Source organism: Heloderma suspectum, chromosome 1, assembly GCF_057233095.1.
Source record: "Heloderma suspectum isolate Gila_16-S chromosome 1, 16-S_ref, whole genome shotgun sequence".
Taxonomy (NCBI): domain Eukaryota; kingdom Metazoa; phylum Chordata; class Lepidosauria; order Squamata; family Helodermatidae; genus Heloderma; species Heloderma suspectum.
In genome coordinates, this window is record NC_139458.1 from 265,652,893 (window position 1) to 265,679,552 (window position 26,660).

General features: G+C 41.8%; 1 protein-coding gene across 1 annotated transcript in view; it reads left to right on the forward strand.

The window, feature by feature from the left end:
- APOB (apolipoprotein B) overlaps nucleotides 1-20,290 on the forward strand; it is a 41,000-nt gene extending 20,710 nt beyond the window's left edge. The window contains exons 13-16 of the mRNA XM_084811406.1: nucleotides 966-8,528; nucleotides 9,663-9,777; nucleotides 11,433-11,616; nucleotides 16,226-20,290. Of these exons, the coding sequence (XP_084667532.1) occupies nucleotides 966-8,528; nucleotides 9,663-9,777; nucleotides 11,433-11,616; nucleotides 16,226-17,869 (9,506 nt within the window). The 3' untranslated portion in view covers nucleotides 17,870-20,290. The remainder of the gene's footprint in view (nucleotides 1-965; nucleotides 8,529-9,662; nucleotides 9,778-11,432; nucleotides 11,617-16,225) is intronic.
- The last annotated feature ends 6,370 nt before the right edge of the window (nucleotides 20,291-26,660 follow it).

Below are 26,660 nucleotides of genomic sequence, written 5' to 3' on the forward strand. Positions count from 1 at the left end.
ATAGTTTAGTGTTACATCTGAACACACTCAATGGGGGAGGGGAGAGTTGAATTCAGGTATCCATAATTCAGGTGCAGCTCATTATCCACTGTACCACACTGGTTCAGCTCTCTAGCGGAGTGAAGTATCACTATCTCCTTACTCCCAGCTATGTGTTAGGATAGCTTTCTTGCTCATTTATCTTAAAATATTTTAATATTTTTTATGAATGTACAAAACAGACTTCATGTAAAAGGCATAAGCATATATATTCCATAAGCACCCATTATCTAAAATCTAAGATAAACAAAGCTAATCTTGTGAGGAAGTAAATGCTACAGATTTGAAATGAACTTCCTTCAGTGGTTGCTACAGTCACAACCCAATTAAGCCAACAGACTTGAACGTAAGCTGAATTACAGTCTAGTTCATAAATCGGAAAAGGTGGTATATTAACTGTGTGTTTTAGATCAGGGGGGGCAGAAAGTAGATCTTCAGATCTTTTGGACTTCAACTTCCAGAAGCTCCTGTCAGCATGACCTGTGGTCAGGAATGCTTTGAGTAAATCTGGAGATCTGCTTTCTGCCTCCCCTGTTTTAAACTTCAGTGGGACAATGCAATCTTATATGTCTACTCAGAAGCAAGCCCCATTGAAATCAGTGAGACTTACATGGAAGTAGGTGTGTATAGGATTGCAGCCTTACAAGACTAAAGCCCACATATTTGATTGTAAATGTAGTGGGTTTTAAAACCAATTTGAGTCAACCCTATGCTCACTTACTTGGGTGAAAGTCCCTTCGAACAAACTGTGATGTGCTTCCAAGTAAACATGCACGAGTTCAAGCTTCATGTTTCTTGAAATCCAAGCCCTTTGGCTTACAGAAGAAATGCGTGAGTAGTCATTTGAAAGTCACAGTTGCCTCTGTTGTTTAACATTTTTATGGTGCCAGTTCTAATTTTATCTTCTCTATTCCTTTTTATTTCAGGTCAGGGAGGAGTAAGTTTGGACCAGAACGACTTCACCTGTGATTATGAAAACACGCTGCAACATGGGCTCCTCGACTCTCATTTTCAATACAGCAAGGCGGCAAAATTTGGTCTCAGTCCCACGAGTAGAAGTGCTCTTACATTCAAGACTTCCAGCCCCCTGGGTGCTCAGTTTTCTCTATCTGTCCACGAAGACTCCAAAGACAGCAACAACTTATTGGTTGCAAATGTAGACCTGGAAGGGCAACTAAATGTTGCTTCAGCCTTTGCTAAAACCACATATAGACAGTCAGTCACCTATGATACAAGCAAGCTCATGTGGACAGGGGCATCAAATCTGAAGTTTGACTCTTCCTTCCTTCAGGCTACTAACCAGATTACTGGCAGACATACTGAAGATGCATGGACAATCACATCTGTCTCGAATGTACAGAATGGCTTTCTGACTAACACTGCTTCCTTGAAGTATCAAAACAGCCAGCTGAAGTTGTCATCTGAGACAGCTGGAAACCACAGGGACTTTGCAGCTCTCAATAAGTTCGACGTTACTCTGGACAAGCAAGGGGCTGTACTTCGCTCTGAGTACCAGGCCAGTTACATAAAAAACCGATGTTATGCCCTGATTTCAGGCTCTGCTAATAACCGAGGTGCTGAATTGATTAGCCATGTGTCAGTGAGCGGTGAAAGAAACAAAGCAGAACACAAGTCCACATTAAGTATTAACCAGGATGGTCTGGCCAGCAGTGCAACAACAAAACTGCAGTTCAACCTACTGATGCTGGAGAATGAAATGAATGCCCACATTGGCATGTCAGGTGCCTCAACAAAGATTAATGCTAATGGACGATTCGGGAAACACAATGCAAAATTTGACTTGGATGGAAAAGTTGCTCTCACAGAAATAATGCTTATAAGTGTATATCAAGGCAGCATTTCAGATATGGACAGCACAAACACTTTAAACTTCAGAGTGAATAAAGGAGGACTCAAGTTTTCAAACAGCTTGATGGGGTCTTACAAAGAAATGAAGCTTGAACAAACTCATGACTTGAACGTTGTCGGCTTGTCCCTGACTTACGCTTCAAATTTAGATCATACCATCAGCCTGGACAAGTCCCACAAGCACCATTTGGACTTCCAGCTGCAGCCCTATTCTCTCACAGCCAACGTGAACAATGACTTAAAATACGGCAGTGCCAATGTAAACAACAAAGCCCGGTTGCAACTTGAGCCTCTGAAGGTCAGTCTGGATGGCAACGTGAAAGGTGCTTATAATGGCGACGAGGTGAAGCATACCTACACCTTCACCTATGCAGATCTGCTGACAAATTTGAAGACAGGCACAGTTGCAAACATTCAAGGTGCAGCTCTAACCCACAGAGTAACTGTGAACATCGCAGGACTCTCCTCTATGGTCACTGTCAACACAAACTGTGAATCAAAATTCTTAACTTTTTCTAACGAAATACGATCTGTTGCAGCCCCTTTTAGTGTCACTGCTGATGTGCATACAAACGCTGACGGACGACTCTTGGTCTTGGGAGAGCAGTCAGGGCGGCTATACAACAAATTCCTGCTACATGTGGAACCCATTACTTTCACGTTTTCCCATGATTATCAGGGATCCACTGTCCACAAGCTAAACTCTGGAAAAACATACAAGACATCACTTGATAACAAAGCCACTGTCCTTTTCACTCCATCTGAACAAAAAAGCAGCTGGATAATGAAGACTGAACTGAACAATAATGTGTACAACCAAGAACTTAGTGCTTTTAATGATGCTAAAACCATTGGTGTGAAGCTGAGTGGACAAACTTTAGCAGACCTTTCTGTACTGGACTTCCCTATAAATATACCATTCACGAATACTGAAAGAGTCAATCTAATTGATACATTTGATTTAAGGGGAAGTATAGCCCAGCCCCAAGAATTTGGTCTCTCTCTTTCTGTGACCTATGATAAGAATGCGAATGTTCATGTCATCAATCTACCCATCTTGGAAAAGCTACCAGCTTATTATGAGCAAATCCGGCAGTCCGTTTTAGTTGTACTGAAGTCTGTGCAGAAGTACCTGAGGGGTGCAAATATAGATCAGTTTGTGAGAAAATACAGAGCAACATTAGATAAGCTCCCCCAGCAGGTTAGTGACTATGTGAACACTTTCAATTTGGAAAGTAAAGTGAACAACCTAAAAGAGAAACTGGATGCTTTCACAAAGGATTATAGCATAACAGTGGATGATCTTCAGCTTGCTTTGGAAAATGCCCAAACAAATCTTCAAGAAGCTTTATCTCGGCTGCAAACATTCCTGCTAGAAGCTGAAAAATATATCAGGGAGAGCTATGACTTGCGGGCAGCTATTGTACAACTTATTGAGCAAATTGTTGAAAAAATGAAAGTCATAGATAGGCAATACAAAATCAGCACAACAATGATTGATACTATTCAAGAATTACAATCTATTATCTCTCAGTATGACCCTAGCCAGATAGGAAGCAATGCTGCAACTTGGGTGCAAAATATAGATGCTAAGTATAAAATCAAAGCTCAGGTGCAAGAAAAATTAGATCAACTGAAGAACCAGATTCAGAGTATAGATGTCCAACATATTGCAGAGCGTTTGAAGCAGCAAGTGGAAGAAATTGACTTCAGAACACTTATTAAAAATCTGGAAGCATCCTTCCCACTTCAAGAAATTAATCAAATCCTTGAAACCATCAAAGATATGATTCTAGGTTTTATGGAGGACTATGAAGTATCTGAGAAGATCAATGTCCTCCAAGCCAAAATGCGCGAACTTATTGTAAACTATAAAGTTGATCAGCAGGCCAAAGTTCTAATGGACAAGATGATAGAGTTGTCTAATCAACAGAAAATCATAGAAACAGTCCAGAAATTAACCATCTCACTGAGAAAAATTGACATGAAATCATCCTTCAGTCAAGTATTGAAATTCACTGATGATGCTGTTAAGCAGCTCCAGACATTTGATTTCAAAAATCTGGTGGAAGAAATCAACAATTTACTTGATACTATTATAATGAAGCTGAAGTCCTTTGATTACAACAAGTTTGTAGATGAAACAAACAATAAAATTCGTGAGGCAACACAGAAAATCAATGATGAAATCAGAGCCTTAGAGCTACCACAGAAAGTGGAAGCAGCAAAACAATACATCAAAGAAGTAAATGCCGTGGTTTCTCAATACGTCGAGAAATTAAAAGACACTAGACTTGCTGTAATAGTTGACTGGTTCAACGACCTCCTACGCTCTACAGCAATAAATGAACTGAGAATTAAGATATGTGATTATCTGGAAGATGCACGTGATAGAATTTATCAAATGGACATCCCAAGAGAATGCCAGAGACATCTTGAGAAGGCAAGCCAGTTGTACAATACCATAATCAGCTATATTGTTGAGCAGTGGAACACTGCCTCAAAGAAGATAACTCTTTTAGCTGAGCAATACAATGTTAAAAACATTGCTGACAGTTTGAACCAGTTTGTTGAAACCGGTTTTCAAGTTCCTGAAATCAGAACAGGCATAATCAACATGCCTGCTTTTGAAGTCAGCCTCCGGGCCCTACGGGAAGCAACATTTCAAACTCCAGGTTTTATTATTCCATTAACCGATCTGTATGTCCCTTCTTATCAGGTAAATCTCAAGAAATTAAAAGAAATCAGAATTCCAGTAAGGTTTGCTACTCCTGAGTTTACCATTCTAAATACCGTTAAAGTTCCCTCCTATACAGTTGATTTGAATGAAATCAAATTGAAGGTTGTGAAGACAATAGATCAAATAATGACGAGTGACTTTCAGCTGCCAACAGCTGATGTGTATTTCCAAGATCTAAGGATGAAAGATATGTCTTTTTCTGACTTTTCCTTTCCAGAAATGAATTTGCCTGAGCTACAAATACCTCAGTTATTGATCCCAAAGCTCAATTTGAATGAATTCCAGTTCGAAGGTATCAATGTGCCAGAAGTCCAGCTGCCACGTATTCCAGACTCTGTGACTGTCCCTACATTTGGAAAACTGTCTGGTGCTTTCAGACTTGCCTCTCCCCTCTTCACACTGACTACTAATGTTGATTTTAAGAATGTAACTGCTTTTGACCACAGCCCCGAATTTGTGGCCTCTGTTTCAGCTGTAGCGACATCCAAACTAAACTACTTTGCTTTTACCATGAATGCAGATGCACACCTTTTGGCTCCTGAGATGCAGCGGTTAGTCCTAAGAGACATCCTGAAGTTCTCCCACTTGTACCTTAAAGCTGATCATACAGGTGAAATAACATTTTCGAGGGCTTCTGTTCAAGGTAATGCTGAAACCACCGCAAATTTCCGTACTGCACGAAATGCTGTAGAACTGCACAATAGGTTAATGGTCAACGTGCAGAAGAAGATTTCTATGGAGAGCAAGACAACATACACACACAGGCTAAATGTTCCAAAGGCCCAGTTCACCAGCCAAGCTGAATTAAGCAATGAAATAAAAACAGAACTGGAAGCAGGACGTATATCAGTTACTTCTATTGGTAAAGGAGACTGGAAATGGGCTACTCGTGATTACTCTGATGAAGGAACCCATGCATCAACAATCAGTTTCAGTGTAGGAGGATCTGTAGCTTCATTTGTGGCAGAAAATAGGATAAATGATAAATACTTGAAGGTCAACCAAAGACTGGAATATGAATATAATTTACCAAGTTCTGCAAGGCTTCAGGTTGAATCTGCAGTAGAATCTCCACAACTGGGACGTAGTACCTTAAATCTACAAGGGACAGTGAATCTTGCAGAGCTGAAAATAGAACTACAGGGCACACATAATGCTAAGCTGAGCGGACGTATCTCTGGTACTATAAACAATGATGTGGCCTTCTTGGTACAGCCCTTTGAAATTAACACATCAACAAATAATGACATGAATGTAAAAGTTAGCTTCCCACTGAAAATAGTTGGCAAAATTGAGTTCCTGAATAACTATGGGCTGGTGCTGAATCCTTCCACTCAGCAAGTCAGCTGGATAGCTGTGGGAAGATTTAACCAATACAAATATGCTCATAATATGTCTGCTAGTAACAATGAAGATAGCATTGAAGCTTCTGTATCCATGAACGGTGATGCTAACTTGGATTTCCTCAACATTCCTCTTTCATTTCCTGAACAATCGGTCCCCTACATTGGCATCAGGACACCCCACGTGCAACAATACTCTCTGTGGGAGGAAACAGGGTTGAAGAATTTACTGAAGACCACAAAGCAATCATTCGATTTAAATCTAAAAGCCCAGTACAAGAAGAACAAAGATATGCACTCTTTTGACATTCCTTTAGATGGAGTGCATAGAGCACTCAATAGCTACATTGTGATCTTCAACAGGCATTTTGAAAGTGGTAGGGATGCCACCTTAGCTTCACTTACAGAGTCATATAACCAAGCCAAAACCAGATTTGACAAATACAAAGTGGATACTTCAGTCAACCGAGTCCCACAGATCTTGAGAATTCCTGGCTACACCATTCCAGTGGTCAACATTGAGGTTTCTCCCTTTACAGCAGAGCTCCCAGCTTTTGGCTACATGATCCCAAAAGAAATGAGCACCCCAGGTTTCACAGTCCCGCTTGTTGGGTTTTCAGTGCCATCATATACGTTAGTCCTTCCATCACTGGAGCTACCAGTCCTTCACATTCCTCAAGGCCTGCGGACACTTAAGCTTCCCAGATATCGAGCACACACCCCATCCAACAGAATCTATATTCCAGCATTGGGAAATGTTACCTATGACTTTTCATTTAAATCTAGCATTATTACCCTGAACATAAATGCCGGGCTTTTTAACCAATCTGATATCATTGCTCGGTTGGGTTCATCCTCCTCTTCTGTGATTGATGCCCTGCAGTATAAATTGGATGGAACAACCAGTCTCACAAGGAAGAGGGGTTTGAAGCTAGCAACTGCACTATCCCTGAACAATAAATTTATAGGGGGAAAACATGACAGTACTATAAGTCTCACAAAGAGAAACATAGATGCCTCAGTGACAACCACAACAAAAATAAATGTACCAGGCTTAATTGTGAATTTTGGGCAGGAACTTAAAGGAAATACTAAATCAAAACCAATAATCTCTTCAGCTATTAATTTAAATTATGATTTGGATACTTATGGTGCCAATGCTAAAGGAGGAGTTGTTAACAGGATAACTCTAGAAAGCATTGTATCTTACATATCTGTCGATACATCAACCAACAGTTTCATCAATGGAGTATTTCACAAGGGAAAACCATTTTCTGGAAAGCTGAATCATGAAGCAAATGCCTACTTAAACGCTAAAGCTGCTCGGTCTTCAGTCAAGCTTGAGATTAGTTCTAACATAGATAGAATCTGGAATTTTGATATGAAAGAAAATGTTGCCATTGAAGCCTCTACCCGTCGTCTTTATGCAGTATGGGAACACAGTGGAGAAAATCATTTACATTATCATCCAATTGTTACAAGTAAAGGAAATCAGAACTGCAAAGTAACTTTGGAACTAGCTCCAGGAAGTAAGTCAGCTGCTGTTCAGATACAAGTTGCCCAGCCAAATAATTTCCTTGGTGAGACTTCAGTTAACCATGCCTTTTTAATTGCCACCAATAATGGAAATCAGAAGATTGTTTGGAACAGTGAAGGCCAAATCCTTTCTCTGTTCCTTGGACATGGCTTAGAGTTAGCAAATGACAACACAAAAGTTCAGTTTGACTTGTCAGGATCTTTGGGAGGGCATTTGAATTTCCTCAAACACCTTGTCCTGCCAGTTTATGATAGGAGCCTATGGAATATCTTGAAGCTGGATCTCACCACTAGTGCTGAAGAGAGGCAATACCTAAATGCATCAACATCCATAGTATACATGAAAAATAAGGATGGGTATTTTATCCCCTTAAATGTGAACCAACTGGAAGATGGATTTACATTCACAATTCCTGAAATTGAACTGAAAGTTCAAAATCCTCTCACAACTCCAGAATTTAGTGTTCCTTTTACGACTTTGCAAGTTCCATCTTACACCATTGACCTACGTGAGATCAAAGTCCCCGAAAGGCTGACCACACTACCATTTGACATCAGTTTGCCTTCACTGCCAAAAATACAGGTTCCCCAGTTAGATGTAGTAACCAGGTACATTAACTTGGAAGAATATAAAATTCCCTATCTTGAACTGACTGTACCCGAGTATCTATTAACTGTATCCCAGTTTACTCTTCCAAAGACCCTTTCTCTTGGTGATATGACTGTGGATCTCAATGCTGTAGCCAATAAAATAGCTGACTTTGATCTGCCTACGATTACAATCCCTGAGCAGCAGATTGAAATCCCAGCTTTTAAAATCGCTTTGCCTGCTGGAATTTACGTTCCAAAATTTGGAGTTTGGGCTGGTTCTTTCAAGGTTGCTTCCCCATTGTACAGTGCCACGTGGAAAACAGATTTGAAGAACAACGAGGATTCTTTCCAACATTCCATTGATTTTACTGCAAATTCACCCCTGCAATTTCTGGAGTATGATCTAGATGGTAAGGTTATTATCCCCTCCCTTTTTTATTTTTTCAGTTTGGGGTTGAACATAGTGGCTTGGATCGTAAAATAAGTGAATGGAAGGAAGTCCATGGAAGGGAAGTGTCCCATTCCCACTTCCCCCTGCAGCCCCCTCCCAAATGCCTATCCATGAACAGAAGTGCTTCTGCTCAATTTGGGGTAACTGCCTCTCCCGCAATAGCCCTTGCATTGTCCATGCGTTGTCCCCACCCCGAGAGAGTGCAGGCAGCTGCAAGGGATGAGGGATCGAGATACTTATCTTTCTTGGGATCCAAGCCACTGTCTTTCAGTAAAATATGAACCTGCTATACCAAACCAATGAAATAAAAGTATTATATTACAGAAGGAAAATATATTGTTTTATCTAGTTGATAATAATACTTAGCATTTATATAGAACATCTCCTATAATACAGTCTTGTGTTGTCTCAGTTATCCTTACAACTACCTCATAAGCCCAGTTTAGACATTCAGATAGAACACATGAGGGCACAAACTGTGTAGGGGGTGTGGGGCTATGTGCACTGGCCCCACTTCCAGTGTCCTTGTGCACTTTGGCACCACCTCCTCCACAGCCACCTTTGCACATTGAGCATGAAAAATGAAGGGAGATTCCAAGTCCATTCAGCTGGATGCATGTAAGAGGCCTCTCCATGATCAGGAATCCTGAGCAACCATGGTGCCTGATTGTGGAGAGGCTTCTAAGTGCACTCAGCCATAGACTGGGGTGGAGTGGGCAGTGTCGGCGTGCATGGGGACTTTGGAGGTGGGGACAGCACAAGGTAGTCAGCATTATTAATCGCACGTTGCTGATTGGGAAGCAGGGACTGGGGGGCGGGGACTAAGGATAAAAGATAGGCCATCCATGGCTGAAGGGAGATTTGCATGGAGCCTTCTGGTTCACTGTTCAGTCTCTCCATGACACTAGCTCTCTAAACTGCAGCAGTTCCTTTAAAATTTAAGAAATCAATGGCAGAAACTGCTCCATACGGTGCAGAGAATATTTAACCCGCAGTGAGATCTTGAGTGTATGGTGTTGGAGACCTAGGCTCTCAATGCAGGCAATATTTCCTTACATTCTAATTCCACCTATGTGAAACCTTTCCTTTCCAGGTGAGTCTACCTATGTATATGAAGGCGGCCGCTTCACAGTAAATACTCAAGGCACCTTTGCACATCGCGACCTGAGTGCAAACTACAGAGACGTTTTTACTGTACAAGGATACAGGTAAAGACTCTCTTTCTCTTGGTCAACATATCAGTAAATCAAATGACGAACTGTATGCCATATATGTAGAATCCTAATGGACTGAACTACACTGTAAAATGGGTGCTTGCCCTGTCACCTAGTGTGCTCCTGAGTCCTGAGCACTGCCGCACAATTGATGAGGGAAGGGAATACCCTCCGTGGGAGTCATGTCTGAAGGAGTCAGCTCCAACCCATATGTGCCTCATGTGCTTTCAGATTTGGAAACCCCATTTGTGGGTTCCATCACCACCCAAGGTGAGACTGTATCATAAGTTCCAATAAGGCTTTTTTAGGAGTGGCCCCTCCATTATGGGCTTCCCTCCCAGTGGAAGTATGCCAGCTCCACTCAGTCATTCCTTCTAGGAGGACTCTCAAAACTTTTTTTTTTCCTGACAGGTTTTTGTATTATTATAGGCCTTTGGGTGTGGCTGCTTTAAATGCTGCCTCCTGCCTCACACTGTCTTTTTTTCGTATTGATCCTATTTTAAATGTTAAAGTACAATAGCTAACATGATAAAATGTTATTTATGTTGTGAACCCCTATGGAGACTTTAGTAAAAAAGCAGGCTTAACTTATAAATCTATAAGTAATGATGCAATCCTATGCATGTTTAGACAGAAAAAAGTCCTACAACTCCCAGCATTTCCCAGCCAGCCATTTTTCTGTCTAAACATGTATAGGATTGCACCCTAAATTAAATGCATGTACAAAAAGCCTCTGCGTACAAAGATTGACCCCTGCATGAATGAAGTATGTGGACTAATTGGGGGATAACCCAATTCTGCCTCCTGCTGCAACAAGAAAAGACGAAGCCACCCAAACATGCTTCGTTCATTTTAATTTTTAATTCTTTTAAATTAAACACGGAGTGTTTCCTTCTGTCCTTCTTTAAGCTAGGGTCAACGTGATGCTATTTAGCTCAGTCATGCTATCTAATATTTGTGGAAAGTATTTATTATTATATTTCCTTATTTATGCAGGAATTTACACCCTGCTCTTTACCCAGCAGGGTTCCCAAATTGATGAAAAAAAGCAATCAGATAAAACCAAATGAACTTAAGGGTTGTATCTAATGGTGGCTTTGGGGTAACAGAAAGCATTTCTGTGCAACCTAGGGCACCTAATTTTTGCCAATTTACCTTACCCAATGAAGTTCCCATGCCTTCTTGAGAAGCTGCTCCTGCAGGCTAGAGGACCCTCTTGAACAGTATGGGATTCGGAACAGTGACTTGCAACAGGAAGAGGAGACTGACAGAAATCAGGTGCTTCGTTATCTGTGAGCTGATTCAGCTGAACTGCTTTCCAGTAGTGCAAAACCTCCATTGGTTGCAACCCAGTAACATTTAAACAGCAGAACAGCTAATGAATTTTAAAAACCAAGAAAAACAGGCAACACCTATTAAAACATTTAAAAGGCTTCTAAAAGGCCTGGGCAAATAACATGGTCTTTTCCTGGTGCCAAAGAGAGACATCAAATTTGGTGCCAGGCAAGCCTCTCTGGAGATGGCATTCCAAAGAAAATGAGTTTCATTTAAAAAATTCCACAATATGCATTTCTTTAAATGCAGTTACCATTTTAAATTGTAACAGTAATTAATTTATCTCTTCTCTGATCTGTTTGTGGCTACTTTAGAAATTTTGCCCACACAGCTTCTCTGGACATCACCAGCCCAACCTTCACTGATGTTCAAGTGCATTTCCAAGGAGATGGCTCAAAGGTTGCTACATCGGTATCTTCTCCTTCCGCTGGCACCCTCAGCTTTCTTATCAATCTGGACACCGATATTCTCAAGAGCAAGATTTTCTACCAAACTCAGGTAGGGAAGTCTAAAATTAGAATATGAACCCTTGCTTAAATATAATAGATTGGATCCAGACCTAAGTTAGTTGAACTTACTTCCCACCAAAATCCATGGGATTTAGGTCACAACCATAGAATCATAGAATAGTAGGGTTGGAAGGGGCCTACAAGGCCATCGAGTCCAACCCCCTGCTCAATGCAGGAATCCAAGTCAGAGCATCCCTGACAGATGGCTGTCCAGCCTCGTCTTGAATGCCTCCAGTGTGGGAGAGCCCACCACCTCCCTAGGTAATTGGTTCCATTGTCGTATTGCTCTAACAGTCAGGAAGTTGACAACCAAGTCAACTTGTGTGATTTCAATGGGACCTATGTTCAACTAACTTACTCTGGATCCAAGATCGCGAATGTATTACTAGTGCTGTGGTGGAGAAACCCAACTTCTGGAGTTGGCCTTTCCCTTTGCCACAGCATTGTGCTTCCCTCTTTTCTCCTCCACACGTTGGGTAGGCTCCCATGAGGACCTACCGCTGGCATCAAGCACCACCAGTTCCCAGTGGGCACTCACAGCTGCTACCAACAGTGGTGGAGATGTAGTGCTTCTGGGGGAAGCTCAGCAATGACCAGAAATGCTAGTTTATGGAAGGGGCAGATCACCCCCCTTCCAGAAAGGAACATTTCCGCTCCTTGTGGCACTTCCCCCCCGGAAGCCCTGCATCACCGCCGGCACTGCCAGTAGGGGTCACACGTGCCAACGACAGGGACACCCCCATGCATGCCACTGCCACCCCTGGGCCATTTGCGCAAGGACCACGTTGGATACTACCCAAGCATTTCTCCTTGTAACGCTGTAGCACTGCCAATTCTCAGGCAGTGATGCTGAGGAGAAAGAGGGGAAGACCAAGACTTGCTCTTCTAATGTCGGCCTAATAAATAGTCCCATCCAAACTAATCTAGCTCGTCCCACATATTCAGTCAGGCAGTCAATCATTTGTTTGAAATACATAGTCTACTTTATTCAAAAGGCTTGACTGGATAAGAGAAAGTTAATATATGTTGTTGTTCAGTCGTTCAGTCATGCCTGACTCTTTGTGACCCCATGGACCATAGCACGCCAGGCCTTCCTGTCCTCCGCTCTCTCCCGGAGTGTGCCCAAATTCATATTCATTGCATCAGTGATGCTATCTAGCCATCTCATCCTCTGCCGTCCCCTTCTCCTTTTGCCTTCAATCTCTCCCAGCATAAGGGTCTTTTCCAGTGAGTTTTCTCTTCACATTAGGTGGCCAAAATATTTGAGCTTCAGCTTCAGTATCTGTCTTTCCAATGAGCACTCAGGGTTGATTTCCTTTAGGATTGACTGATTTGACCTCCTTGCAGTCCAGGGGACTCGTAAGAGTCTTCTCCAGCACCACAGTTCGAAAGCATCAATTCTTTGGCGCTCAGCCTTCTTTATAGTCCAGCTCTCATAGCCATACATTGCTACTGGGAAAACCATAGCTTTGATTATATGGACCTTTGTCGGCAAGGTGATGTCTCTGCTTCTTACTATGCTGTCTAGGTTTGCCATAGCTTTCCTCCCAAGGAGCAAATGTCTTTTAATATCATGGCTACAGTCACCATCTGCGGTGATCTTGGAGCCCAAGAAAATAAAATCTGTCACTGCTTCCATTTCTTCCCCTTCTATATGCCAGGAAGTGATGGGGTCAGATGCCATGATCTTAGTTTTTTTAATGTTGAGTTTCAAACCAGCTTTTGCACTCTCCACTTTCACCTTCAACAAGAGGCTCTTTAGATCTTCTTTGCTTTCTGCCATTAGGGTGGTATCGTCTGCGTATCTGAGGTTGTTGATAATTCTCCCGGCAATCTTAATTCCAACCTGTGATTCATTCATCCCAGCGTTTCTCATGATGTAATCTGCATATAAGTTAAATAAGCAGGGCGACAATATGCAGCCTTGTCATACTCCTTTCCCAATTTTGAACCAATCGGTTGTTCCATGTCTGGTTCTTACTGTTGCTTCTTGACCCTCATACAGGTTTCTCAGAAGACAGGTAAGGTGGTCTGGTAGTCCCATCTCTTTAAGAATTTGCCACAATTTGTTGTGATCCACACAATCAAAGGCTTTAGCATAGTCAATGAAGCAGAAATAGACGTTTTTCTGGAATTCTTTTGTTTTCTCCATGATCCAGTGAATGTTGGCGATTTAATCTCTAGTTCCTCTGCCTCTTCAAAACCCAGCTTGTACTTCTGATAGTTCTTGGTTCACATACTGCTGAAGCCTAGCTTGTAGGATTTTGAGCATAACCTTGCTGGCATGTGAAATCAGTGCAATTGTACGGTAGTTTGAGCACTCTTTGGCATTGCCCTCCTTTGGAATTGGAATGTAAACTGACCTTTTCCAGTCTTGTGGCCATTGTTGAGTGTTCCAAATGTGTTGGCATATTGAGTGCAGCACTTTAACAGCATCATCTTTTAGGATTTTCAATAGATCAGCTGGAATACTGTCATCTCTGCTAGCTTTGTTGTTAGTAATGCTTCCTAAGGCCCACTTGACTTCACTCTCTAGGATGTCGGGCTCAAGTTCAGTGACCGCACTATCATGGCTATCAGGGACATTCAGATCTTTCCTGTATAGTTCTTCTGTGTATTCTTTCCACCTCTTCTTAATTTCATCTGCTTCTGTTAGGTCCCTGCCTTTTTTTGTCCTTTATCATGCCCATCTTTGCACAAAACGTTCCCTTGAGATCTCCGATTTTCTTGAAGAGATCTCTAGTCTTTCCCATTTTGTTGTTTTCCTCGATTTCCTTGCATTGTTCATTTAAGAAGGCCTTCTTGTCTCTCCTTGCGATTCTCTGGAACTCTGCATTCAGTTGGATATATCTTCCCCTTTCTCCCTTGCTTTTCACTTCCCTTCTTTCCTCAGCTACTTGTAAAGCCTCATCAGACAGCCACTTTGCTTTCTTGCATTTCTTTTTCTTTGGGATGGATTGAGTTACTGCCTCCTGAACAATGTTACGGACCTCGGTCCATAGTTCCTCAGGCACTCTGTCTATCAGGTGTAATCTCTTAAATCTATTCGTCACCTCCACTGTGTATTCATAAGGGATATGATTTAGGTCATACCTGAATGGTTTAGTGGTTTTCCCTACGTTCTTCAATTTAAGCCAAAATTTTGCAAGAAGCAGCTCATGATCTGAGCCACAGTCAGCTCCAGGTCTTGTTTTTACTGACTGTATAGAGCTTCTCCATCTTTGGCTGCAAAGTACATAACCAGTCTGATTTCGATATTGACCATCTGGTGATGTCCATGTGTAGAGTCGCCTCTTGTGCTGTTGGCAAAGAGTGTTTGCTATGATCAGCATGTTCTCTTGGCAAAACTCTATTAGCCTTTGTCCTGCTTCATTTTGTACACCAAGGCCATGCTTGCCTGTTATCCCGGTTATTTCTTGACTTCCTACTTTGGCATTCCAATCCCCTATGATGAAAAGGACATCTTCTTTTGGTGTTAGTTCTAGAAGAAAGTTAATATATAACATTTAAGAAAAAGCAGACAGATGGATGAATAGGTGGATATTGATACATAGATATAAAAAAAAACACTTGCACACTAAACATTTGAATGAATATCCAATTATTGGCCTAATCCCATGAGCCAGAACGTTGACTCGTGAATAGGCTGTAGGGTTCCCGCACCGGTGCAAGGCAGAACTCTAGGAAGTGTTTACCTTGCAGGCAGGCAGCTGGCATTGTAGCACCTATCAGTATAACTTCCTCTGCCTGTCTGAGTAACGTACCACTCTGCTGTTCTAAGGGATTACGTCTATAAGATGTGGGTAGAAAAGCAACAAGATGTGATGCTGCATCCCAAGGCCGATTAGAACATTTCAGAATATAATACATCAGCAGTTCTACCAGCCATCGTTTTTTCTGTACAACGCCCATGGGACGGACAACACATCATCACATCGCATGACTTGTAGGGGAGTTTGTGGCCACATTTTAAACATGTGTGACAATAGCCATGCATTCCAGCCACTCCAGGGCTGGATCTACACATAGCAGTTATACCATTATCATACCGTTGTCGTAACTATCGGTGCCTATTGGTGTCATGTGTGCCAATGGTTACGATAACGGTATGATAACGGTATAACTGCTATATGTAGATTCAGCCCAGGTGGATATTATCTGTTAAGGGCAGGGGAGGGGGAAGAGATTAAAAGGCAGTTCATTTGGATTTTTTTTTTTTTTTAAGCCACACGATACTGTGGAAACAGGGCTGGACAGACTTTGATTTGAGCACAAGTGAAAGTGACAGGGAGCAAATTTAGTCTAGTTTGGATCTAAGACCATCAAGCAGGTTGGTATATAAGAATTTGTAGATATTAGCCCAATGGTACATGGAAATGTGTACTACATAAAATAATGAAACAGCAGCCATAATAGCAGTACCCAGTTATTGGTGAATGATTTTGCACTTGCACATATTTTTATGTACATTACTTTTTATTTCACAGTCTTTGGTAGACTGTAAAATCAGGGCAAATTATTTAATTGAATAGTGAATGTCTTGTTTTTATAACAAAGCAGAGAATAACCTTTCCTGTAAACGTACTTTACATTTGCAGTCGAACCCGCAGAAAGATGTCGATATCTTAAAAAGTGAGATATCATTCAAAAATCCTGAACTGATTCAAGTCAAAGCCAACTGGAAAGAGGATGGTGCCATGGACTTAGTCAGAGGTTTAAAAGAAAAGGTGCCTAAAATGGCTGATGCTTTATACAATGCTGTTAACAAGTACCACCGTGAACATACAGGGATGGAGATCAGTACAGCTACCTTAAAGCTGAAGGGCAACCTGAGAGATAATGTTGACAAAGCTTACAGAAACACTTTGAACAGTATCAGTGAACTGGAACAGAGGCTTCACGAAGTAACCAATGAGGCCACTGGGAAATATGAAATTATGAGGGAAAAAACCCAAAAGTTGTATCATGAAGCTGCAGACCAAGCCAATCAGATGGATTATGACCAGATCAGAGCCAAGTTTTATGATGCCACTATGGATATAATAGTGGATTACCATGAAAGGGTGAAGCGTCTTATTGACTCCACCATTGAATTCTTCAAGGTAACAAGATTCCAGATGCCAGGAATCACTGGAAAGCACACTGGTGAAGAACTTTATGTGATGGCCACTGAAAAGTTAGCAAAAGTTGCAGACCTCTGCATCACAAGAGTGCAGGAATATTTTGATGCCTTGATTGCATTTGTCAATGAGCTAGAGGTTAACATTCCATCTTCCACCGAGATCATCAGAGGTAGTGCTATACTTGATGAAATTAAAAATTTTATAACACATGTACAAAAGAAAGTCAGTCAGATATTTGTTGGTCTCCAGGAGATTGACTTTGCACAACACCTAAGAGACCTAAAAGTAGTAGTTCAACAAGTCTTCCAACGAGTGGAAGAGCTGATCAAAAATTTACAAGCCCAAAACTATGAATATGTAAAAGACCAGACGAAACAACTGTTTACAAAGCCCGTACAAGCACTGAAAAGCTTAGCAGAAGATACAAAATACTTGGCTTCTTATGTCGAAAACCTCATGCAAAACTTCGTGCAGAGTAGTTCCAGGAAGCTAGAAGAAGTTCGGCAAACTATGAAAGATCTGCGGAAGGAATATTTTGACCCAAGCATAGTTGGGTGGTCCATCAAATATTATGAAGTGGAAGAGAAGGTGTTGGTTTGGCTGAAGAGCTTTGTCAATGCTGTAATAGAGTGGCACACCAAATGTGTTAGTGATGCTTCTGATTTGGTTGTACGTCTGACAGAAAAAGCAAATGAATTTGTGGAGAACCATGGAAAAGTCACGGAGTACTCTAAGATGGCTCATGACAAGATCCAGCATTGGTCTGAAGCTGTTAAGAAGAGTGCTGCTGAACAAAACAAACAGGTCAATGCTAAGCTACAGGAGGCACATGAGTACCTTTTTGATTCATATGCAAGGCTCATCACTGAGACCCAAAAATTGATTGACCTGATGGTAGAAAATTATACTGCATTCTTCCAGTATCTCCAGGAGTTTGTTAGTGGGCTTGAGAAAGCAACAGCAGACACCCTGAGGCCCTATGTAGTTGTTCGTCAAGGAGAGCTCAGAATAGACATACCAAAGCCATTTGACTTGCCATCTATTAACTCCATTTATCAAATGCCCCAGTTAAGTGAGGAAGATCTCCAACAGGAACGAACTGATTCAGCAAGGCATTGATCGGCGCGCCAAGAAGTTGAAAAAGCTCTGGAGTTTCATTGATCTGCAGATTTGCACCAGGCAACTGTTCATGTAACAGATCAAGCAAAATATACTGAAGTGTCTACAGTCTTGAATGGACAAACAGGAGGAAAGGTTGTGCAAGATTTTATTGTGCCATATTTAAAACCAGCAGCAATAATTGTTTTGGAACATCAGCAAGCTATTCATTTGAATTTTTGTATTTGTAAACAAAAGCTCAATAATCTGCGGGTGAGTTTAATGCTTTGCAAAAGCCAATAAATGAAATCTGCATGACCTTTCAGTGTCCTTTATTAAAAAACAGTTTTCTTGTAAGAGCTAGATTGTGATCCAGTTTTTGTTAATAGAAGACTATGACTTCAGAGGTTATAAGGTCAGCACCATTGTAGTGCAATACATTTTGTAAATGGTCTCAATGGATGTTCAGAACCATATGGAGTAAGAAGCAGCTTATAAGGTAAAGGTCAGTCTAAGCTAAAGAATGTAAATTATAAATAATTTTCAATTGGGAAGGTAACAGATATATCTGTATATACTTATGTAATAAAGCAGGAGCAAAGTAGATGGAGAATAAGTGTTGGATTTGAATCTGTGCATTCTACACACACAAAAAAAAGAAAGAAGACATGGGTGGTCAAATTAATCTGTCTACAAGTAAAATATAATGCTTCTTTTTCTGCCCTCAATCAAGGGTCAAGCACTATAGATGCAGAAATAATTTCATTTTCCTTGTCAACCAACTTAGTATTTTCTGCGCTTTGCAACCATTGCTTTTATATTTCTATTTTAATTGTGAAACATTTCATTTTTGATCCAGTCTAAGGTCAGCCATTGTTTCAGGCAAACTTCAGATTAATCCAAGGTTGCCAACTCCATGTTCTGAAGCATGCTCCTGTGCTGCTTTCTGTCTTTACTGTGCCAGTACTACACAGCTGGGAAAAGTTCAGCAGATGCAGTATTTCAGGAGTGAGCTCTCTCTGCTGCTCAACATTTAAAGATGCAGGATTCCCCTTCGGGCAGCCCTGTAGGAGGCGTCCTAAAAAAATTATTCATAACGTTGACATTTAAAATTACTGAAAGCAAAATATCTGGGCTTAATAATTTATTTGGTTTTATATTTTGCATTTAGAATGCTATGTACATATCAGAGTTTGTTCTAATGGGCTTCCCTCCCTCTCTGCTCCCCTCTTGCTTCTATCAGAATAAACTCATTTTTGCAATATCAGTAGAATGTTGTATGTATGTGTCTTAATTAAACTGTTCACTCTAGGAGTTTCTGTATGTTTTGTTACTTCGTTCATTTGAGAAATAGAGGTTTGCTCTACTTGGGCTAGTTTACCCTTAATGCTAAATCATAATTTAGTATTATGTACACAAACAGGCATGATCCCATGAGAAGTGCAAGGCTTGTGCACTCCCCCCTACCTTTACTTCCTCCCGTGCAATGGTAAATCAGAATTTCGTTTTGCTTTAGCAGATTTTGGGTTATGGCTTAAAAGAAACTAGTTCTCTAAATAAATCTGAAAATGAATCCAGGATTTGAGATTTCTTTAGTAATTGACTATCATTTGTTTTAAACCACAAGTCCTGGTTTGCACATAACAAACCAGGAATCTGCTAAAGTGAAATGAAATTCTGGTTTATTCCTTCTCCCAGTCGCATGGGGGAGAAGAGAGTGTGTGAGTCCTGCACATTGCACAAGCACATTCCTGCTCATGTACATAACGCTAAATCTTGGCTTTATGTTACACGCCAACCGGGTGATTAGGTTGTTGTGCATCATATTTTTTTCTTATTCCTCTTTCGACAGACTCTTTATTTTGGCATTTGGATATAGATTAGGTTCTTTACAAAGCAATTTTGCAAATATATTCAACTATATTCCCTCTACCATGACTCTCATCTTTGGAAATTGTTATTACTAGAAGCAGTTTGGCGGAGTAACCAAAATAATTTCAGGAGCAACCAAATCTACCAGCATGTTCTCAACTTTATTCCATCACCATTTCTGAAACTCATTTATAGGGCTGGATCCAGAGTCCCCATGAGCAGAACTCTGCTCACACTGGTAGAAAGGGGTGCAGAGGTGATTTTTTGCCAGTTCCTTCCTCCCCCATTTTCCCCTGGAAAGCTGCTTTGGAGGTGTGTTGGGCATTCTCCAGAACAGCATGAGAGATGGTGTGAGGGGCTACAAGAGGAAGGGAGAGCCAGAGAAATTGCCTCTTCCCCCACTTCCTCTAGTTGGAGCCTCCACTGGATTTCAGCCCCTTCCATGAATGGAAGGGACATGGTCTCCAAACTGTAGTATTCTTTTGAAAAGAAAGGAAATTCCATTAAGTTGGAATGATGCAGAAGATTCACCGGTAGTCCCTGGGGCACTTTTACTTGGTCCCCATATGCCCAATGAAAATAAAAGAAAAAACCATTGCAGCCAGAGTGTTCTTTGAAGCTTTCACCATGTGCCTATCCCACCTTTCAATTTACATGAGCAACAGCAACCCATAACAGTGTGTCTTTTCAGCAGTGCAAACTCCTATGATTTAAATGTCAAGGATGCCGCTGGCTGTGTGTACAGTTCTCTGTGTTGTGCTGAGCCAGGTTTCTTTATATGCCACTTTTCTGTTAGGATCCATGCCCCAAGAGGGTCACAATAAACATAAAATCAAAATGCACCATTCTATTTGAACACAAACAGCGAGAGATGTCAGCAAATTCAAACAGGTAAAAATCAAGGATTCCAAAGGCATATGTTAATAGATTCGATGTTACAATTAAATCCAGTCTGCTCACCACACTTAATGAAGACATAACAACTGGATCCAAAGCAAGATCAAGATTAACTGGGGAGGAGGGAGGAAAGTAGACCTACTCTTGCCGCTAATGCTATTCTTGCTGCCCTCCAAGGGGTCATAACAGCCCAGTTAAATCCCGTTTGGGATCTTGGGGTGGGGTCTTCTCACTTGGCCAGATGGTTCACAGCTGAGTCACTGTCCAAAGAGGCCCTTCCATCAGAAAAGGACTACTGGGAAGTGGCAATGAAGTTCTCTTCCCCAGCCTCCCAGGTGTTTTGACTGCTAGTACTGGTTTTGCTGTAACTCAAGGGGGCACAGCAGCCTGATTTTATTTATTTTTATTTGTTTATTTCATTTCTGTACCGCCCAATAGCCGAAGCTCTCTGGGCGGTTCACAAAAATTTTAAAACTGTCCATGCTTTGTTGGATTCTTTCATATTATGGGGTTGGATCCAAATGCCCTTCTGCTCCTAGGAGAGTACTTCCATTCTCGGAGGGGCTATTTTACACTTTGTGCTGGTGTATTGCATGAAGAAAGTGAAAGGAAATGCAAAGCCCTCTGCTTGCAAAAGAATTTGCACAGCCTCTTGCAGGGGTAGACACATGAAAACTGGTATAAAACCTGTTATAGTGCTGCATGAACTTTTGCACAGGCTGTTGCAGAACAATGCTAGTATCTTATTTTCCTTCCACTCATGGCTCTTTTGATCCAACTCTACCCTAGAGAATGTAAAGAGTCAGAGAACACTACACCTTATGCATAGCCACATCATTGTAGAATATGATTTACAGAAAATATGTCTGATCCTCAAAACTTTGCAAGCCAGCCAGCAGAACTACAGGGGGGAAAATGACATTGAGTTCCTTCCAACATCACACAAGTGGACTTCCTCTCTTCCCCGCCACATGCTCTCATACCTTCTCAAAGGCACTCCTATCTTCTGAAGGGGGGGGGCGCTGCAGGGGGAAAGGGGAGTCCATTTCACTGGCGGTGTTCATTCCACTGGTGAATGGACACAGTTGGATACAACCCATTAAGGTAACACCATATCAAACTAGCTTTGAACTGGGAATGTAGTCTACCCACTACCAAACAGGCTAGGTGCCCATCAAGTGGAAAAATACTGTTCCACATTATCATTACAATCCATTAATAACATGATTGCATATATTAACACTCAAGACTATACCCAAGATGAATTCCATCCGCTGAATGTTGGATTAATGTTGGCAATTAGCAATTGGCAACAAGGTTGGCAACTGGACTGTCAGACCAGATGAATTTAAGAGTTCTGGGAGAGCTGGCTGTGGAAAGGATGCACCTGGGGGTTACAAATGATGGGGAAGGTTCATAGCTCAGTGGCTAGTCTAGGTAGATGACACAGCAATATAGACCAGTGGTCTAATTCAGTATAAGCAGGGCACTGGAAGCTGGAGGTCACCACTTACAAGTAGTGGTGCAGTGATAAATTTTGAAGTGCAGGAGCTCATCGTGACAGTTCCCTTGGCAATGCCCCAAGAAGAGTCCGAAGATGCAGGAAGCTGTGTTGATCCACCTTTCTCTCTGTGTGTATTATATATGCCTTTTGTAAACCTAATGGGTCTTAATTATCCATTCAACAAGACACCACATTATACTTTGTGTTAGGACAGGGATAGCTCACACCAATATTGCTGGGGAAATCCATTTTTCCTCAGCTACTGTGAAGACTGGAGCTAAGCGCTGAAGGAACTGGGAAGCCTGATGATGTCATCGTGCCAGTGCTTTGACCCTATGAGCCTTCACTCCACTACACCACAGGGGAAGTGGGGGAGGAAACCTCCAGATGCATGAGAAAAATGGCCTGGGTTTTTTTTTTATTGAGCCCAATCCATTTCAAACAGAGTTCTTTCTCAGGGGTGCTCTTGAACAACCTTTTTCAGCCTGGATTTTGCAAACCATCCCTTTCCGTAATTCAGTATAAGGCAGTTTCAGAGATTCAACATGTATTTTCCAGGTGTATTTAAAACGTATTCAGTGCATGTGGGTTCAAACATAACATGAAGCCATGTTTCATGTTAACCACAGTTGAGAAGCCCCACCGTGGTTTAAGTTTCTAAGGCTGCAATCCTATGCATGTTTAGACAAAAATGTCAGGGCATGCTGGGAGTTGTAGGACATTTTTCTGTCTAAACATTACACCTTAAATGTACAAAAGGCAAGCCACTGTTTAGAATGGGTTGTCTCTCTGCATATTCCATCTGCTCCGGACTTAGCTTCATAAGTTCACACCCAACTTGATGGTGAAGCAACCTTTTGAGCAAGAGCCCAAATTGTGGCTTGTCAGTGATCTGCGAATTCAGATAACATCAAAGTGCAGTTGTTAGCACAAACTGTGTCGAACTATGCTTTTGGATCCTGGGTTGCCAGCTCCAAACAAACCATGTCTTGTGTAGCTTTTCTACATGAGACATTTATTCTGTGCTTGTGATTCCTTACTTATGGTTGTTTACTGGTTCTTTAGTCAATGTAGTGATTCTCCAGTTTTTCTTCAGTTTTTTCAGAGCACTTTCCCAGGTGTTTTTTTTAGAATGGGGAAAATGGGGTATTATTCCTGAAAGCACTGTTTCTGCTGGTGTATTTCCACTATTCCACTACAGCACAGCTCCACCTAGAGGTCATATAGTGGAAAAGCAGGAAAGGAAATGCTCATTGTGTAAAGCTTGGATCTTAATTCTGCCATGAAACTAAAAGTAGATAAAATGATTAACAGTCTCATGTAGAAAATCTCCAAATGTCTGAACCCAGCCATTGAATCATAACCTTCTACTTTGCTGAAGTAATTCTATAGGCTTCTCTGTCATGTGTACTTAATACTTAGTTTTCCCCTACCTAAGAGAATATTTGCAGCATTAGAATGGTGTGTCATGTTTCCCTGACCAAATTTTGTCTGAATCCTTCTTGTCCATTCCCCTCTTGCTGTACACTCAGATGTTGCATCCCAAATCCTGATGAAGATAAATGATGCAAAATATGGACTAAACTGTCCTGACAAGTTCCAGCATAGCCACTCTATTCCACATTCTTCTACATATTTAAATAACTGTCCACTTATTCCACATTTTGAACAGTAAGAAACCACACCTTTATGAAATAAGAGCTCTATGCAAGAGATTTTGGTTCCATTCAGAAGACATTGGTTTCAATTTGCTTCAGAAATGCTTCATTTAGGCTCCACGCAAAGCATGCCATGTTTATAAAAAAAGGTCCACTTGATCTGGATCAGGCTTCTCTGGCCTGGTGCCTTCCTGATGTTCTGGACTACAGTTCCCACCATCCACAGCAAACATAGCCAATGGTCATGCTAACAAAGCATGGTGGGAGTTGTAACCCAACACATCTGGAGGTTGCCAGATTGGGGGTGTCTGATCAACATGAGAACTGGCCCAGAATGCCAACCAACAAATCAGGAAGAACATAAGGCCTCATTTAGTAAGAATTATTCTATTCCATTTTCTATGAAAGCCAAAATAATTAAGAGACAGAAGGAAAAATAATGACTACATAGTCCTGCTGAAAATGGAGGCAGACTCCCCACTTGTAGCCTGAGGTGAAGCAGTCTAGAAAAGGTTTCACTTGATTCTAAGGGCATCTTCACACTGAGGTTTTATCCTGCTATTGCGATTGCTCACTTGTGGAAGTTTGTGGGTCCTTTTCATGATGTTGTCAACCTCCAGGACACATCCAGATCTATTTCCCGGTTATTCCATGTCAAATAGATCCGGAAATAATGAAGTATTAAAATACATCAGATTGCTGCACTATTAAAACAGCCACTAGATGGTGCTGTTTCATTGGGTTCTATGGAACCTTGAAAATTAAAAGCTTCCCCTCTCAGCAATCACATGGCTGGCATCTGGGAGCCTACTATAAATGCGGAAAGGCTCCACAATGGGAGGACTGCGGGAGGTTTCTTTAACGTAGAGTCAGCCTAAGTATCCGAATAGGGCTGCCACAACTTGCCTTAGGACATGTAGGACCCTTGATGCAGAAACAAATCAAAAGGGAAGCATGATGATAGAATGGAGGGGACTTCTTTTTATCAGCAGGTGATGAAGAGCTGCTGCATAAAGAGGGTAAACCAGTACACTCCAAGTACATGCGCACGAACGCACACGCACACACACACACACCTCTAATGCACAAAAGCTCTGCTGGTGCTTGAATTGGAATGACCCAGTACCCCAGCTGTCTCAGCTGTCGCCTCCTTCCCATGTATTACGAGAGGCCCCTGACTAAGCAAGCAGGCCGAGAAGTGGTCAGCCTAAACCAGGCACTCAAGGCAGCATTGTACATGCAATGGCCTGCTCTTGTGGAGTGTTCTTTTGCTGATGCATTGTAGCCCTTTTGGGGCAAGTGGTGAGCAAGCGCAGGAGAGAGAGAGAGAGAGAATGAAAGGATAATGGATGAATGGAGTGTGTTCTTGGTTGTGTGTGAATGGATGGGTGTTGTGTTTATGCACATATGTACAAGAGAAACAGAGACTGAATGGATGATGAATCATAGAATCATAGAATAGTATGGTTGGAAGGGGCCTACGAGACCATCGAGTCTCCAACCCCCTGCTCAATGAAGGAATCTGAGTCAGAGCATCCTTGACAGATGTCTGTCCAGCCTCATCTTGAATGCCTCCAGTGTGGGAGAGCCCACTACCTCCTTAGGTAACTGGTTCCATTGTCGTATTGCTCTAACAGTCAGGAAGTTTTTCCTGATGTTCAGCCAGAATCTGACTTCCTGTTACTTGAGCCCATTGTTCCGTGTCCTGCACTCTGGGATGATGGAGAAGAGATCCTGGCCTTCCTCTCTGTGACAACCTTTCAGGTACTTGAAGAGCGCTATCATATCTCCCCTCAGTCTTCTCTTCTCAAGGCTAAACATGCCCATTTCTTTCAGTCTCTCTTCATACGGCTTTGTTTCCAGTCCCCTGATCATCTTTGTTGCCCTCCTCGGAACCCTCTCCAGCTTGTCTACATCCTTCTTAAAGTGCGGTGTTCAGAACAGGACACAGTACTCCAGATGAGGCCTAACCAGTGCAGAGTAGGGGGGAACTAGTACTTCCCAGGCTATGCTTCTATTAATGCAGCCCAAAATAGCATGTGCCTTTTTTGCAGCCACATCGCATTGTTGGCTCATATTCAGCTTGTGATCTACAACAATTCCACAATCCTTCTTGTAGTGTTGTTGAGCCACGTATCCCCCATCTTGTAACTGTGCATTCAGTTTCTTTTTCCTAGGTGCAGAACTTGGCATTTATCCCTATTAAATTTCATTCTGTTTTCTGCCCAGCACTCCAGTCTATCAAGATCACTTTGAATTTTGTTTCTGTCTTCCAAGGCATTAGCTATCCCGCCCAATTTTGTGTCATCTGCAAATTTGATCAGCATTCCCTGCACCTCCTCCTCCAAGTCATTAATACAAATGTTGAAGAGCACTGGCCCAGGACTGAGCCCTGCGGTGCCCCGCTCGTTACCTCTCCCCAGTTTGAGAAGATCCCATTGATCAGCACTCTTTGAGTCCGATTCTGTAGCCAACTGTGGATCCACCTGATCATTGTTTCACCTAGCCCACTTTGAGCTAGTTTGCTCATCAGGATATCATGGGGCACTTTGTTGAAAGCTTTGCTGAAGTCAAGGTATCTTATGTCCACACGGCATTCCCACAGGGAGGCTACCTGATCAAAAAATGAGATTCGTCTGTAAGGATTTGTTCTTGACAAATCCATGTTGGCTTCAAGTAATCACTGCATTATTTTCAAGGTGCTTACAGACTGATTGCTTTATCATCTGCTCCAGAATGTTCCCAGGGATTGATGTCAGACTGACTGGTCTGTAGTTCCCAGGTTCCTCCTTTTTTCCCTTTTTGAAGATAGGGACATTAGCCCTCCTCCAGTCATCTTTCACTTCACCCGTCCTCCATGATTTCTCAAAGATAATAGACA